Source organism: Gadus macrocephalus, chromosome 7, assembly GCF_031168955.1.
Source record: "Gadus macrocephalus chromosome 7, ASM3116895v1".
In the NCBI taxonomy this organism is placed as follows: domain Eukaryota; kingdom Metazoa; phylum Chordata; class Actinopteri; order Gadiformes; family Gadidae; genus Gadus; species Gadus macrocephalus.
Genome location: NC_082388.1, coordinates 24,922,955 through 24,936,085, shown reverse-complemented (window position 1 = coordinate 24,936,085; position 13,131 = coordinate 24,922,955). Strand labels below are relative to the sequence as shown.

The 13,131-nt window shown below is 42.6% G+C and overlaps 1 protein-coding gene across 2 annotated transcripts in view; it reads left to right on the top strand.

Moving 5' to 3' along the window:
* Positions 1–11,836, top strand: part of camk2a (calcium/calmodulin-dependent protein kinase II alpha) — a 19,270-nt gene extending 7,434 nt beyond the window's left edge. Inside the window, exons 7-18 of one of the 2 annotated variants that reach the window (XM_060057552.1) lie at positions 720–822; positions 1,321–1,404; positions 1,609–1,703; positions 2,462–2,584; positions 3,917–4,000; positions 4,710–4,752; positions 5,697–5,737; positions 6,041–6,089; positions 6,673–6,748; positions 7,151–7,245; positions 8,566–8,797; positions 9,184–11,836. In XM_060057552.1, coding sequence (XP_059913535.1) covers positions 720–822; positions 1,321–1,404; positions 1,609–1,703; positions 2,462–2,584; positions 3,917–4,000; positions 4,710–4,752; positions 5,697–5,737; positions 6,041–6,089; positions 6,673–6,748; positions 7,151–7,245; positions 8,566–8,797; positions 9,184–9,187 — 1,029 coding nt within the window. In that variant the 3' untranslated portion in view covers positions 9,188–11,836. The remainder of the gene's footprint in view (positions 1–719; positions 823–1,320; positions 1,405–1,608; positions 1,704–2,461; positions 2,585–3,916; positions 4,001–4,709; positions 4,753–5,696; positions 5,738–6,040; positions 6,090–6,672; positions 6,749–7,150; positions 7,246–8,565; positions 8,798–9,183) is intronic. The other variant, XM_060057553.1, reaches the window with a different exon arrangement.
* Positions 11,837–13,131: the final 1,295 nt, after the last annotated feature.

The window sequence follows — 13,131 nt, the reverse complement described above, 5'->3', positions numbered from 1 at the left end:
AGCTGTAGGCCTACCCTATGCTGCACTGCAGCCCATTCTCTCTACTGGAGGGCCCCCCCTTTGGGACGCTGCCATGTAGGTTCACCCTAGGGGATACTTCATAAAGACTTCCGTTTCCATAGGAAAGGGTACCGCTAGGGAACGTCCAGGACGTTGAAAGGCACGATTTGGTCACTAGAAGGACACTGTAAGACCCGTTATCGAACGTTGCAGCTCAAGAGGGCACGTCGTTATAATTACGGCATTAAGCAACGTGCCGGAGGGCACCTCATCAGTGCCTTCCCATGTGGCGGCATCCAATTAGAAGTCTCCGTCGGTTGACCTCTAGAGTCCCCATGGCCCCGAGACGGATTCTGATTATTGTAATCTTCTTTGCTGCTCTCCCTTTACAGCTCTAGTATCTTACATACAGCAGCTTTAAACGTACGCTACATGCTTCTTCTTCTTTCGTGTAATTTCCTTTGGAACTATCACACAGGGATTGCTACATTCAGCAGCCAGTTCAGTGTCTCTCCGTCCAGCTGCACCAGGCCTCTACGGCCATGTGGGGCGCCACAGGTCGGGCACTCGTTGATGATGCGTGAGACCGTCTGGGTAGCCCCACATTGGCAGGTGTCTGAGGGGCTTGATCCTGTCATTTTCTGGAAGGACTGGGTTCTCCCCCAGCTACATGCTAGTGTGGTACTGAAGATGATCATAACATGTGATCTCTATCGTAGCCGGAGAATCTGCTGCTGGCCTCCAAGTCAAAGGGGGCCGCGGTGAAGCTGGCTGACTTCGGCCTGGCCATCGAGGTGGAGGGGGAGCAGCAGGCGTGGTTTGGTAACCCCCGCTTCTTATAAATACTCTACATGTTGTAATAAGTACTCTAACTACACGTTTTAATAAATCCTATGTCTACACGTTTTAATAAATACTATGGATACACGTTTTAATAAATACTATGCCTACATGTTTTGATAAATACTCTACATGCTTTAATGAATACTATATCTACACGTTGGAATAAATAAAATATTATTTCAGTTATTACATAGCCATACGTTGTTATAAATATGTTATATTTTAATAATACCCTATTTTCAAATTTACAAAAATACTTTTAGTACATACTCTATAAACACGTTTTAATTAACTGCTTTCAGGATCATTAATAATTAACACCTGACTGAAAGATTTTTGTATAAAAACTGTCCATATTTTTATCTTGTTTAACATTGTGTGTGTGTGTGTGTGTGTGTGTGTGTGTGTGTGTGTGTGTGTGTGTGTGTGTGTGTGTGTGTGTGTGTGTGTGTGTGTGTGTGTGTGTGTGTGCTACAGGCTTTGCTGGGACCCCTGGGTATCTTTCACCTGAGGTTTTGAGGAAGGATCCTTACGGCAAAGCAGTCGACCTTTGGGCCTGTGGTAAGTTCTATTGGCTCTATTCCATTTATGTTCTATACATCATGTTTCCATAGGGTGTAACTCTATACATCTGGTTTCTATAGGGTGGAACTCTTTACGTCTTGTTTCTATAGGGTGTATCTCTTTACGTCTTGTTTCTATCAGGTGTGATTCTATACATTTTGTTTCTATGGGGTGTAACTCTATACATGTTGCTTCTATCAGGTGTGATTCTATACATCTTGTTGGTGGGGTACCCACCCTTCTGGGATGAAGATCAACATCGACTCTACCAGCAGATCAAGGCTGGAGCATACGATGTAATGATGTCATAGACCACATGACCTTAATGATGTAATGATGTCATAGAACACATTACCTTAATGGTGTAATGATGTCATAGACCACATGACCTTAATTGTGTAATGATGTCATAGACCACATGACCTTTAATGGTGAAATGATTTCACAGACCACATGACCTTAATTATGTAATGATGTCATAGACCACATGACCTTAATGATGTAATGATGTCATAGACCACATGACCTTAATGATGTAATGATGTCATAGACCACATGACCTTAATGATGTAATGATGTCACATACCACATCACCTTAATGATGTAATGATGTCATAGACCACAGGACCTTGATGATGTAATGTTGTCACAGACCACATGACCTCAATGATTTCGTAGATCACATGATCTTAATGACGTCATAGATCACATGACCTCAATGATTCCATAGATGACTTTAATTATGTATTTTTATAGATCTCATGACCTTAATTATGTAATGTTATAGATCACATGACCTAGATGTTCACATGTTGATGATGTTATGCAGGTTTGCAAACCTCTGGGTAAGTAAGTAAGTAGCAAATCATCTTGATTTGCTACATTCTTTCCCAACACAATAATTAATGAGTGTTGTCAACATGCAAGTTGCACTGTTTAAATGTCAACACGTCAAAAAATACATTCAAAGCACAAAGAAGACATTTGAATTGCATCATATATTCATTGGATGTGTAAGACTAAGGGCTAAAATGGATGACTTAAACTTTTAAAGTTCCCCTCGCCGGAGTGGGACACGGTGACTCCAGAGGCCAAAGATCTCATCAACAAGATGCTAACCATCAACCCAGGAAAGCGCATTACTGCCGCAGAAGCCCTGAAGCATCCCTGGATCTCAGTAAGATTAACCCTCACCCTAACCCTCACCCTAACCTGTCGATCTTAGTAAGACCTTCACCCCCTCACTCTAACCCCTCCTAACCCCCTAACCCGTTAAAGCTATCCCATCACTACTGCAGAAGCCCAGAAACAACCCAGTAAGATCTCAGTAGCCCATGCTAAACTATTCAGATTTAGATTCATAATCTAACATTTTTAATAGAATTGGATTATTCATATCATCCTTTTAGATGAATAATCCCAAATCTGAAAGCAGACAAGCTGAAATTTGATTGAACTGCACATATTACTTTTTTTGCTTCAAATTTGGTTCGACCAATCGGTGCCTGGGTGCAGGTTTCTCTTAGAGGGAACACAAACTCAGCGCTACAGTGCACTAGGTGGGAAGAGAAGATAAAACGTCCTGTCCTGTCTGTCACCGACTTTCTAAAACAAAGTGCCTCTAATCCTCCTACGCCGTCTAGACTGGCTACTGTAGAAATACGCATATTAAAATACATTATTCAATCCCCGTCTGAAAGACACCCACGAAACAGTCAAGAAGGCGTAACTCTGCATAATTCAGCTCTCGATTTTTCAGGATCTGTCCCGTTTCCCCCCAGAGGTTCTTACATAACAGAGTAGGATAACATAACGGGGATAACAGTTACCCCAACCTTCACCCCCTTACCCCCTTCATCTACCCCTGACCCTGATCTGCACTCAAACTCAAACTCTTCCCCTAACCCTGATAAACCCCAGGAACCTAGCCCTAACCCTAACCCTAACTCCTCCCCTAACCCTAACTCCTCCCCTAACCCTAACTCCTCCCCTAACCCTAACTCCTCCCCTAACCCTGACTCCTCCCCTAACCCTAACTCCTCCCCTAACCCTAACTCCTCCCCTAACCCTAACTCCTCCCCTAACCCTGACTCCTCCCCTAACCCTAACTCCTCCCCTAACCCTGACTCCTCCCCTAACCCTAACTCCTCCCCTAACCCTAACTCTTCCCCTAACCCTGACTCCTCCCCTAACCCTAACTCCTCCCCTAACCCTGACTCCTCCCCTAACCCTAACTCTTCCCCTAACCCTAACTCTTCCCCTAACCCTGACTCCTCCCCTAACCCTAACTCCTCCCCTAACCCTAACTCCTCTTCTCACCCTAACTCTTCCCCTAACCCTCACCCTAACTCCTCCCCTAACCCTCCCTCTTCCCCTGACCCTAACCCTAACTCCTCCCCTAACCCTAACCCTAACCCTCCCCCTCTCCCTACCCCCCCAGACCCCTAACCCTAACCCTCCCCCTCTCCCTACCCCCCCAGACTCCTAACATTGTCTCTGTCTCCTCCAGCACCGCTCAACAGTGGCGTCCTGCATGCACCGACAAGAGACTGTGGAGTGTTTGAAGAAATTCAACGCCAGGAGAAAGCTCAAGGTAAGCTTGAGCTTCAGCGTACCATTAGCTTGGTGGCCGGGGGAATGAGCCAGCCATCAAGCTAGATGAATAATTAAAACATCAATAAATAAAGACACGACTGGATTACTGTTTCCTGTGTTCCCCGGAAGGTAAAGGGGATATGATGCCATTAACGGGGCAATCAAAGGAATCACGCCGTTCCTTTGAATAAAACTAAGTATTTCTCTGGGTTTGAACAATGATGGAACCATTTCTGTCAGTGTTAGTACACAACTCAACATAAGATGTAACATAGGTGGCGTTGTTGTTCGCTATTTGAATGTGGAAATGTTGCGTATAATACCTTCAACCTATCAACTAACCCATTATAATTGACCCTACTTGGCTAAATAGCCAAGCAGGTGTCTTAAGACTGTTGGACACTTATTAGCGTGTTCCCATGTGCATGGCTGTGTGTGACAGACACTGCCAAACCACTAAGAGCCTGGCTCATGATGCCACAGTTAAACAATGTGCCGTTGATGGCGTTGCCTTTCAGCGAATCCCACTGTCATACCAACCTCCTTGCTGGGAAAGAGTAAAGGAAAATAGTTTATTAAGATGAACGCTTCCAAAGCAAAGGGGATTCAGACCGCCCACCAACCCTTATCTGTACTTATGTTTCGATTAGTAACATCAGGTTATGTTGCAGGAATGATACCTGGTAACTTTGTTTTTCTGACTTTAGGGAGCCATACTAACCACAATGTTGGCCACCAGGAATTTCTCAGGTAAGAGAACCGCTTTGACCACTAACCCCAGCACCTATCACCTTATGACCCCAAGATCCACCACCGTATGACCTCAACATCTATCCCCTCATGACTAACCCCAGCCCTGCATAGTGTAGGGTTATAGTCTGCCTGCGGTCAATAGTTGACTATGTTGTTTCATTGTGTCCATAGTAGAATGGTTCCAGAGGCCGAGTTAGTTATTAACTCAACTAGGCAGTTAGTGTGTGTGTGTGTGTGTGTGTGTGTGTGTGTGTGTGTGTGTGTGTGTGTGTGTGTGTGTGTGTGTGTGTGTGTGTGTGTGTGTGTGTGTGTGTGTGTGTGTGTATGCATCTGTCACACACACACACACACACACACACACACACACACACACACACACACACACACACACACACACACACACACACACACACACACACACACACACACACACACACACACACACACACACAAGAAGGGGTCAGCCCCCTTAATGGAAACTTAATACCGGACACACAGACACACAGACACACACCGTATCTATTGATAGCTGTAGCTAGGAGGAACCACTTGGGAGGGGAGGGTAGAGAGACAGAGGGGTTGACAGAGAGACAGAGGGAGAGCAGAAGAGAGGGCAGGAATGTGCTCTCTCTCTTTCCAGATCTCTGACCAGTGGGCCAGACCTTCTCTGGTCGCTGAGTCTGAGTCTGGAAAATAAGGAAAAACTGCCTCCAAAACCAAATCCAGAATTTGAGGACATTTAGAATGACCCCCACCCCTCCCTGCTGTTGTAGTGAGCTAGTCGGGGAATAGAACCACCACACACACAGGCTCCTTCTGAGAGGTGCCTTGCTCAAGAGCCATGGTAACTCATCTCTTCTCCTCTCTTCTCCTCCCTTCGGTTCCCTTTTCTCTCACTCTTCTACTCCTCCTCCTCCTCCTCATTCTCTTCCCTCGCTCAGGAGGGAAGAGTGGGGCCAACAAGAAGACCGACGGCGTCAAGGTAAGAGGCTTCTGTGTTCTATATTCCATTTTATGCTGGATTCTATATTCTATTCTATATTCTATTCTGTGTTATATTCTTTATTCCTTATTACAAAGAAAGAGTCTTCTATATTCTATACTATATTCTGTCGTATATAACATATTAGATATTTGATATAAATATACATTTGAAATAGATAGAAATCTGAAAAAAATTTGATGTAGGTGTTTTTAAGATTTAAGATGAGGGTTAGGGTTAGGGTTAGGGTTATATGTATTATGAACCTTAATTGATCCTCGTTGTTGTCTTTCATGGTCTCAGGAATCATCAGAAAGCACCAACACAACCATAGAGGATGAAGACACACGAGGTACCCACACACACACACACACACACACACACACACACACACACACACACACACACACACACACACACACACACACACACACACACACACATACACACACACACACACACACACACACACACACACACACACACACACACACACACACGCACAAACAGACACACAAACACACGCACACACACACATGCGTGCGTGTATCACAGCTAGCAATCTTTTCTATGCTACCTCAGTTAATTAAAAGTAACATAAAAGGAAAATATAAAGTTATGATTGTTGTTATAATATAGGCCTAGGCTACAACAGACATGTTTTTTTCAGGCTGCACTTGCCGTGACCATGACCTAAACTGAGCAAATCTGAGGTTCATTGAAAGGTATTTTAGTAAATAAAGCATGAAATAAAACCAATGCCAAGGACCTTTGATGAAATAATCCGAAATAAAACTATGAAATAAACTAAATATAGATCCACCTATCACTAACATATTAACCTACAGCGTTTAGGGTTATATGTATCAAACTATACTGGGGAAAATCACGTTAATCGTACAATTGACTCATGTTGTTTTTGTCTGCTCCTGCAGTGAGGAAACAAGATATAATCAAAGTGACTGAACAGCTCATCGAGGCAATAAGCAACGGAGACTTTGAGGGCTACACGTAAGGCTCCTCCATTATCGCTAACCCTAACTACATAACCATCATCTTTCACCCTACCCCTAACCCATATCTCACCCCTCTCTAGTACTACACAACCGTCATATATCACCCGGCCTAACCCATCTCTAACCCTAAATACACAACCATCCCTCGCCCTGACACATCTCTCAGCCTAACCCTTCTGTAACCCGTCAATAACCTTAACTACACAACCGTCATACATCACCCAAACCCATCTCTCCCCCTAACTACACAACCATCGTCATTCACCCTGAAACTAATCCCTCTCTCACCCTAACCCATCTGTAACCTTAACTACACAACCCATCTCTCTCTCAACCACACCACCATCATTCCTGACCCCTCACCTGCTGTCTGTCCCTCTGTTCCTGGATCTCTCAGGAAGATGTGTGATCCAGCGGTGACTGCGTTTGAGCCTGAAGCGCTGGGGAACCTGGTGGAAGGTCTAGACTTCCATCGCTTCTACTTTGAGAACCGTGAGTACAAAAATGTATTATATATACGCTACCGTTCAAAGGTTTGGGGTCACTTAGAAATGTCCTTATTTTTTAAATAAAAGCCCTGTTTTTTTCAATGAAGATAACATTCAATTAATCAGAAATACAGTCTAGATATTGTTAATGTGGTAAATGACTATTATAGCTGGAAACTGCAGATTTTTAATGAATTTCTACAAAGGTGTACAGAGGCCCATTTCCAGCAACCATCGCTCCTTTTTTATTCTAATGGTACATTGTTTAGCTTATCGTGTTAAAAAGCGTATCGATGATTAAAGACCCTTGTGTTGTTATGTTAGCACAGCTGAAAACTGTTGAATAGAAGTGTGAGTTTTCATGGAAAAATTAGGTTCAAATATTTTGACACTGTCCTTTTGGTTACCCCCAGCCAACAGTATGTCTTTGTGTCTCTCTGTCTATCTTTGAGTCTGCCTCCCTGTCTCTCTGTCCGTCTGTCCGTCTGTCCGTCTGTCCGTCTGTCCGTCTGTCTGTCTGTCTGTCTGTCTGTCTGTCTGTCTGTCTGTCTGTCTGTCTGTCTGTCTGTCTGTCTGTCTGTCCCTCTGTCTGTCCGTCCGTCTGTCTGTCTGTCTGTCTGTCTGTCTGTCTGTCTGTCTGTCTGTCTGTCTGTCTGTCTGACTGCCTGTCTGTCTGTCTGTCTGTCTGTCTGTCTGTCTGTCTGTCTGTCTGTCTGTCTGTCTGTCTGTCTGTCTGTCTGTCTGACTGTCTGTCTGTCTGTCTGTCTGTCTGTCTGTCTGTCTGTCCCTCTGTCTGTCTGTCTGTCTGTCTGTCTGTCTGTCTGTCTGTCTGTCTGTCTGTCTGTCTGTCTGTCTGTCTGTCTGTCTGTCCCTCTGTCTGTCTGTCTGTCTGTCTGTCTGTCTGTCTGTCTGTCTGTCTGTCTGTCTGTCTGTCTGTCTGTCTGACTGTCTGTCTGTCTGTCTGTCTGTCTGTCTGTCTGTCCCTCTGTCTGTCTGTCTGTCTGTCTGTCTGTCTGTCTGTCTGTCTGTCTGTCTGTCCCTCTGTCTGTCTGTCTGTCTGTCTGTCTGTCTGTCTGTCTGTCTGTCTGTCTGTCTGTCTGTCTGTCTGTCTGTCTGTCTGTCCCTCTGTCTGTCTGTCTGTCTGTCTGTCTGTCTGTCTGTCTGTCTGTCTGTCTGTCTGTCTGTCTGTCTGTCTGTCTGTCTGTCCCTCTGTCTGTCTGTCCCTCTGTCTGTCTGTCTGTCTGTCTGTCTGTCTGTCTGTCTGTCTGTCTGTCTGTCTGTCTGTCTGTCTGTCTGTCTGTCTGTCTGTCTGTCTGTCTGTAAGCAGTGTGGTCTAGGAACAGTAAGCCGGTCCACACCACTATCCTCAACCCCCACATCCACCTGCTGGGGGAGGAGGCGGCCTGCATCGCCTACATCAGGGTCACTCAGTACATCGACCCCAACGGAACCCCCAGGACCGCCCAATCAGAGGAGAGCAGGGTGTGGCATCGTAGGGACGGGAAGTGGCAGATCGTCCATTTTCACCGCTCAGGGTCGGCCTCCACGCTCAGCAAGTAAGAGACCCTAACCTACTAACGCTTTAAACCCTAACCTACTGAGACTTTAAATCAGAACCTGCTACGACTTTAAACCCCAATATACTAAGACTTTAACCATAACCTTCTAAGACTTTAAACGCTAATGTACCAAGACTTAAACCCTAACAAGACTTTAAGGCCCAATCCCATTTCTACCCCTTACCCCTTCCCCTTACCCCTCCCCCTTGTTTTGAAGGGGTAAGGGGAAGGGGGGAGGGGTAAGGGGTAGAAATGGGATTGGGCCTAAACCCTAACTGTCCTGAGACCCTAACCGTGCATGACTTGAAACCATCACCCGCCTAGAGTTTAAACCCTAACATACTAAGAGTTGAACCATTTTGTTCTTGTGCCTTCTCCTCCAGTTAGCTGATCTTCACAAGGAGCTTCGACGGATCTGACTGAGACTGACAGCATGTTGATGAAGCCAGTTGTCTTTGGGAAGAAGTACCAAAACTAACCAATCAAATGATGAGGCTGCCCCTCTCCACCTGCTCTGCGGCTTCTGGTTGGACGGTTGTTGGGAGTTTGCTTCAGTATTGACCAATCAATCATGCCAGTACAAGACAGAAGATTACACCATCTGTACAACAAATGTGTCACTTGTAGACCACAACATACTACACATGTAGACCGCAACATAGTAGACATGTTCACCACAGAATGTTACACATGTACACCGCAGAATATAAAGGTTTGGAAATGGTTCATTTTACGGTAAATGTGTTTACCGTCAGGTTTGTTCCAGAGTAATCTAACTTCTAATGGCTGCTTTCATTTAGTCCTTCCTCTCACTGTTCTTCCACTCATCCTAGGTCTTCCCATTTTATCAACACCTTCAAACCAAGCAGTACTAGGGCACCACTCTACCAAGTACAACTACTACTACTTCTGCTACTGAGTACCACTAGGGCACCCCTCTACCAAGTACTACTGCAAAGTCTACTGATCTATCTAGCTATCAATCTAGAACTTGAACTATCACTCGAGTTATCTATCTATCTATCTATCTATCTATCTATCTATCTATCTATCTATCTATCTATCTATCTATCTATCTATCTATCTATCTATCTATCTATCTATCTATCTATCTATCTATCTATCTATCTATCTATCTATCTATCTATCTATCTATCTATCAACCTATCTATCTAATCTATCTCTTTCTCTCTCCCTCTGTCTCTCTTTCTTTATCTATTTAACGAGCTGTTTATCTCTCTGTCTCTCTCACTTCCTCTTTATCTATCTAGTATCTATCCATCAATCTTTCTCTGTCTTTCTTTCTTTCTTTCTCTCTCTCTCTCTCTCTCTCTCTCTCTCTCTCTCTCTCTCTCTCTCTCTCTCTCTCTCTCTCTCTCTCTCTCTCTCTCTCTGTCTCTCACTCTCTGTCTCTCTGTCTCTCTATCTCTGTCTCTCTCCTTATCTGCTATCTTTCCATTTATCTATCTATCTAACGATGGCTCATATCAGTTGAACCGAACGTTGTGAGCATGTCAAGCTCATTAACGTAGTGTGTGTGTTTGCGTGTCTAGTTGAAGTGTGAGTGTGTTTTGGGTTTTACGTATTGAGCTAGTTTTGACGTGTTTTAGTGAATCCAGGATTAATTTATTGTGAAACTGGTTTGTGAGTTCCGCCTCGTGGCTCCATATCTATTTACTAGGGTTAGGGTTAGATATAGGGTTTGATTTGGGGTATTTCTAACCCTAACCCATATCTATTTACTCTTCCTCTGGAAATGTACTTGTTTTGTTTCAAGTAACTTGACTTTATCCTTTGGTTTAATGCATGCTTGAATGGGAATTTGTGTTTTGATATGGTTGCTGTGACAATTTAAAGTTTACACTGCTTTTGTTGCTGATGAGTTAGCATGTTTCAATCAAAACAAGTGTTTTAGTCACAAAGTAGAGCATTTTGAAGGTGCACTTGGTGATTTAGAGCTATAGTACCTGTAGGTTTATAAAAAGGTATTGGTTTTCTACCTTTGCCAGAATATTTTCCATGATGATGAATGTATATCTACATCTAAACGCGATATTAATTAATTTAATCTATATTGCTTTTCTATGTGAACACTTTTAATGTTCAGTGAAATGCTCTAGGGCGGGTGTTACCTCAAATAAACATGACATTGATTGTATTAAGCCGCTAGGGTAAATACACGTTTACTCTAACCTATAGGTCAAGGTTATACCTAAATCCAGGTTATAGGAATATGGTCATCGTTTTTTAGGGAAATGTATTTAATCTACAAACTGTGTTAAATCATGGAATACCTTTTAAAGAGAAATTATCTGGATCAGGGTTTAAACCTGTTTGCCAACTCCTACCCTAACATAACCATATATTTATTTAGTACTTTAGTAAATATATTAAATTCAGACAAATAAACGTATACTTCTCACATACAGGCAATAATTCAACACTTTAACACACATTTTTAGAATAGAGGATCCTTTTAAATTATTAAACTTGCATAAATTACAACAATTTGATACATATATAGTATAGTAAAATGATGTCAACCATAGAAAGAATTATTAAGAGGCTTTTTTTTCATCATCTGTTATAATCTGTAATTTTATAGATTAAATTAGAGATTTATTAGATTATAACATGTTTAAGGGTTATCTACAACTATCTATCTGTTACCTTTAAAGGTTAAATATATGGTGTCATTCTTAATGACTAAGGCAATTTACTCTGGTTGAATGTTGTTACATGATGAATATTAATATTCTGATGCTCTGCTACAATGTTTTATAAATATGTGTAAAACTGTCCGTTACAAAGAGAATGCCAATGACACAAATGAGGTCTTTATAAAGTTGTACACCAGTATTAAGACGATGCTAAACTTAATTCCAGCTTGATTTAATGGTGCATGCCACGTCAGTTCCATGCTTCAAGTGATGTTTGTTGATATCTCCTTATAAGGCCATGCTGGAGTGCTTTCATGGCAGATTATCAGATACATTCTGAATAAACAATCCCAATAAAGGTACTGTACACTTCTGACGTGTGTCTGTTTCTTCAGTTTTCACTCAAATGTAAATGTATTATTCAACATGCATGTCAAATGGAACATTTAATAAATGATCTATAGTATACCAATTATCTATATGAACATGATACATTATATAAACCCGTTCCAGTTAGACTATGTGCTGTAACTGATTCTATTGAATCACAAAATGTCTCCCTCTAGAGAGTTGTGGCACAACCGTTTAGGGTCCAAAATGGTCGAGATTCTATGGGAAAAAAAACTATTTTCCTCAGGGATGAGGGATGTTTATTGATTATCTTATCTGAAAGAAAATAGATATCCAATATATCTAATAACTTAACAATGTTTGGAGGACTAGTTATTGTAAATTGAACACACTCACACACACACACACACACACACACACACACACACACACACACACACACACACACACACACACACACACACACACACACACACACACACACACACACACACACACACACACACACACACACACACATTTTAGTCATTTATGTTCACATTTTACAATAACAAATCTTGAACACAAACACTGGTAGATGCACTCATCAAGCCCAGAATCTCTTTGACATGTCTGATCTCAGTCTATGGATACAGGAAGCAGCGTCTCCTCCATATGTGGCGGCTGCCTATTAATACAGATATGGAGCAGAATTTTGCAAGTGCTTTAGCTTTTGGCTTCGGAATTCCAGCCATCTGCAAACCCCTTATGACGAGTCTGTGGACATGGCCAAGGCTTCCAAATATAAACACAAGTAGTTTGCAGATGTACCCCAGTTGTGCAATCTCATTTCTGAGAAGTTGGTATTTTGTAACCTTGGCAAGGAATGCCTCCTCCAGACTATAGTCAAACGTACAGCTTACTTCTAAGATGGTGACTTCTCTGCTTACCTCATCAACAACAATAACATCTGGTGTATTGGCTGTCACATTTGAAAAATAGTCAACTTCGTTATTGCACAGAGTGAACATGTCAGATGAAACCCTTGAATGGGTATATACTTTAACGGAGGAAGGTGGGGTATATAAAAGCATGTTCTTAACCAGTAAATCAACAATTCTATCATGTCTGGAAATATACATGCCCTTGTATACATGGCAGCCATTCAGAATATGTGACAGTGATTCTATGGTTGAGTTGTCGTGGTGCAGACAATGAGGAGGAAATCTGTTAGGGTACCACAGAGAGAGATTGAGTCTGGTTGGAAGAACTTGTAATCTGGCTTTAACTGCAAATGTAAGAATATCCTCATCAACTGCATAGTTCTTGAATATTGTGTGA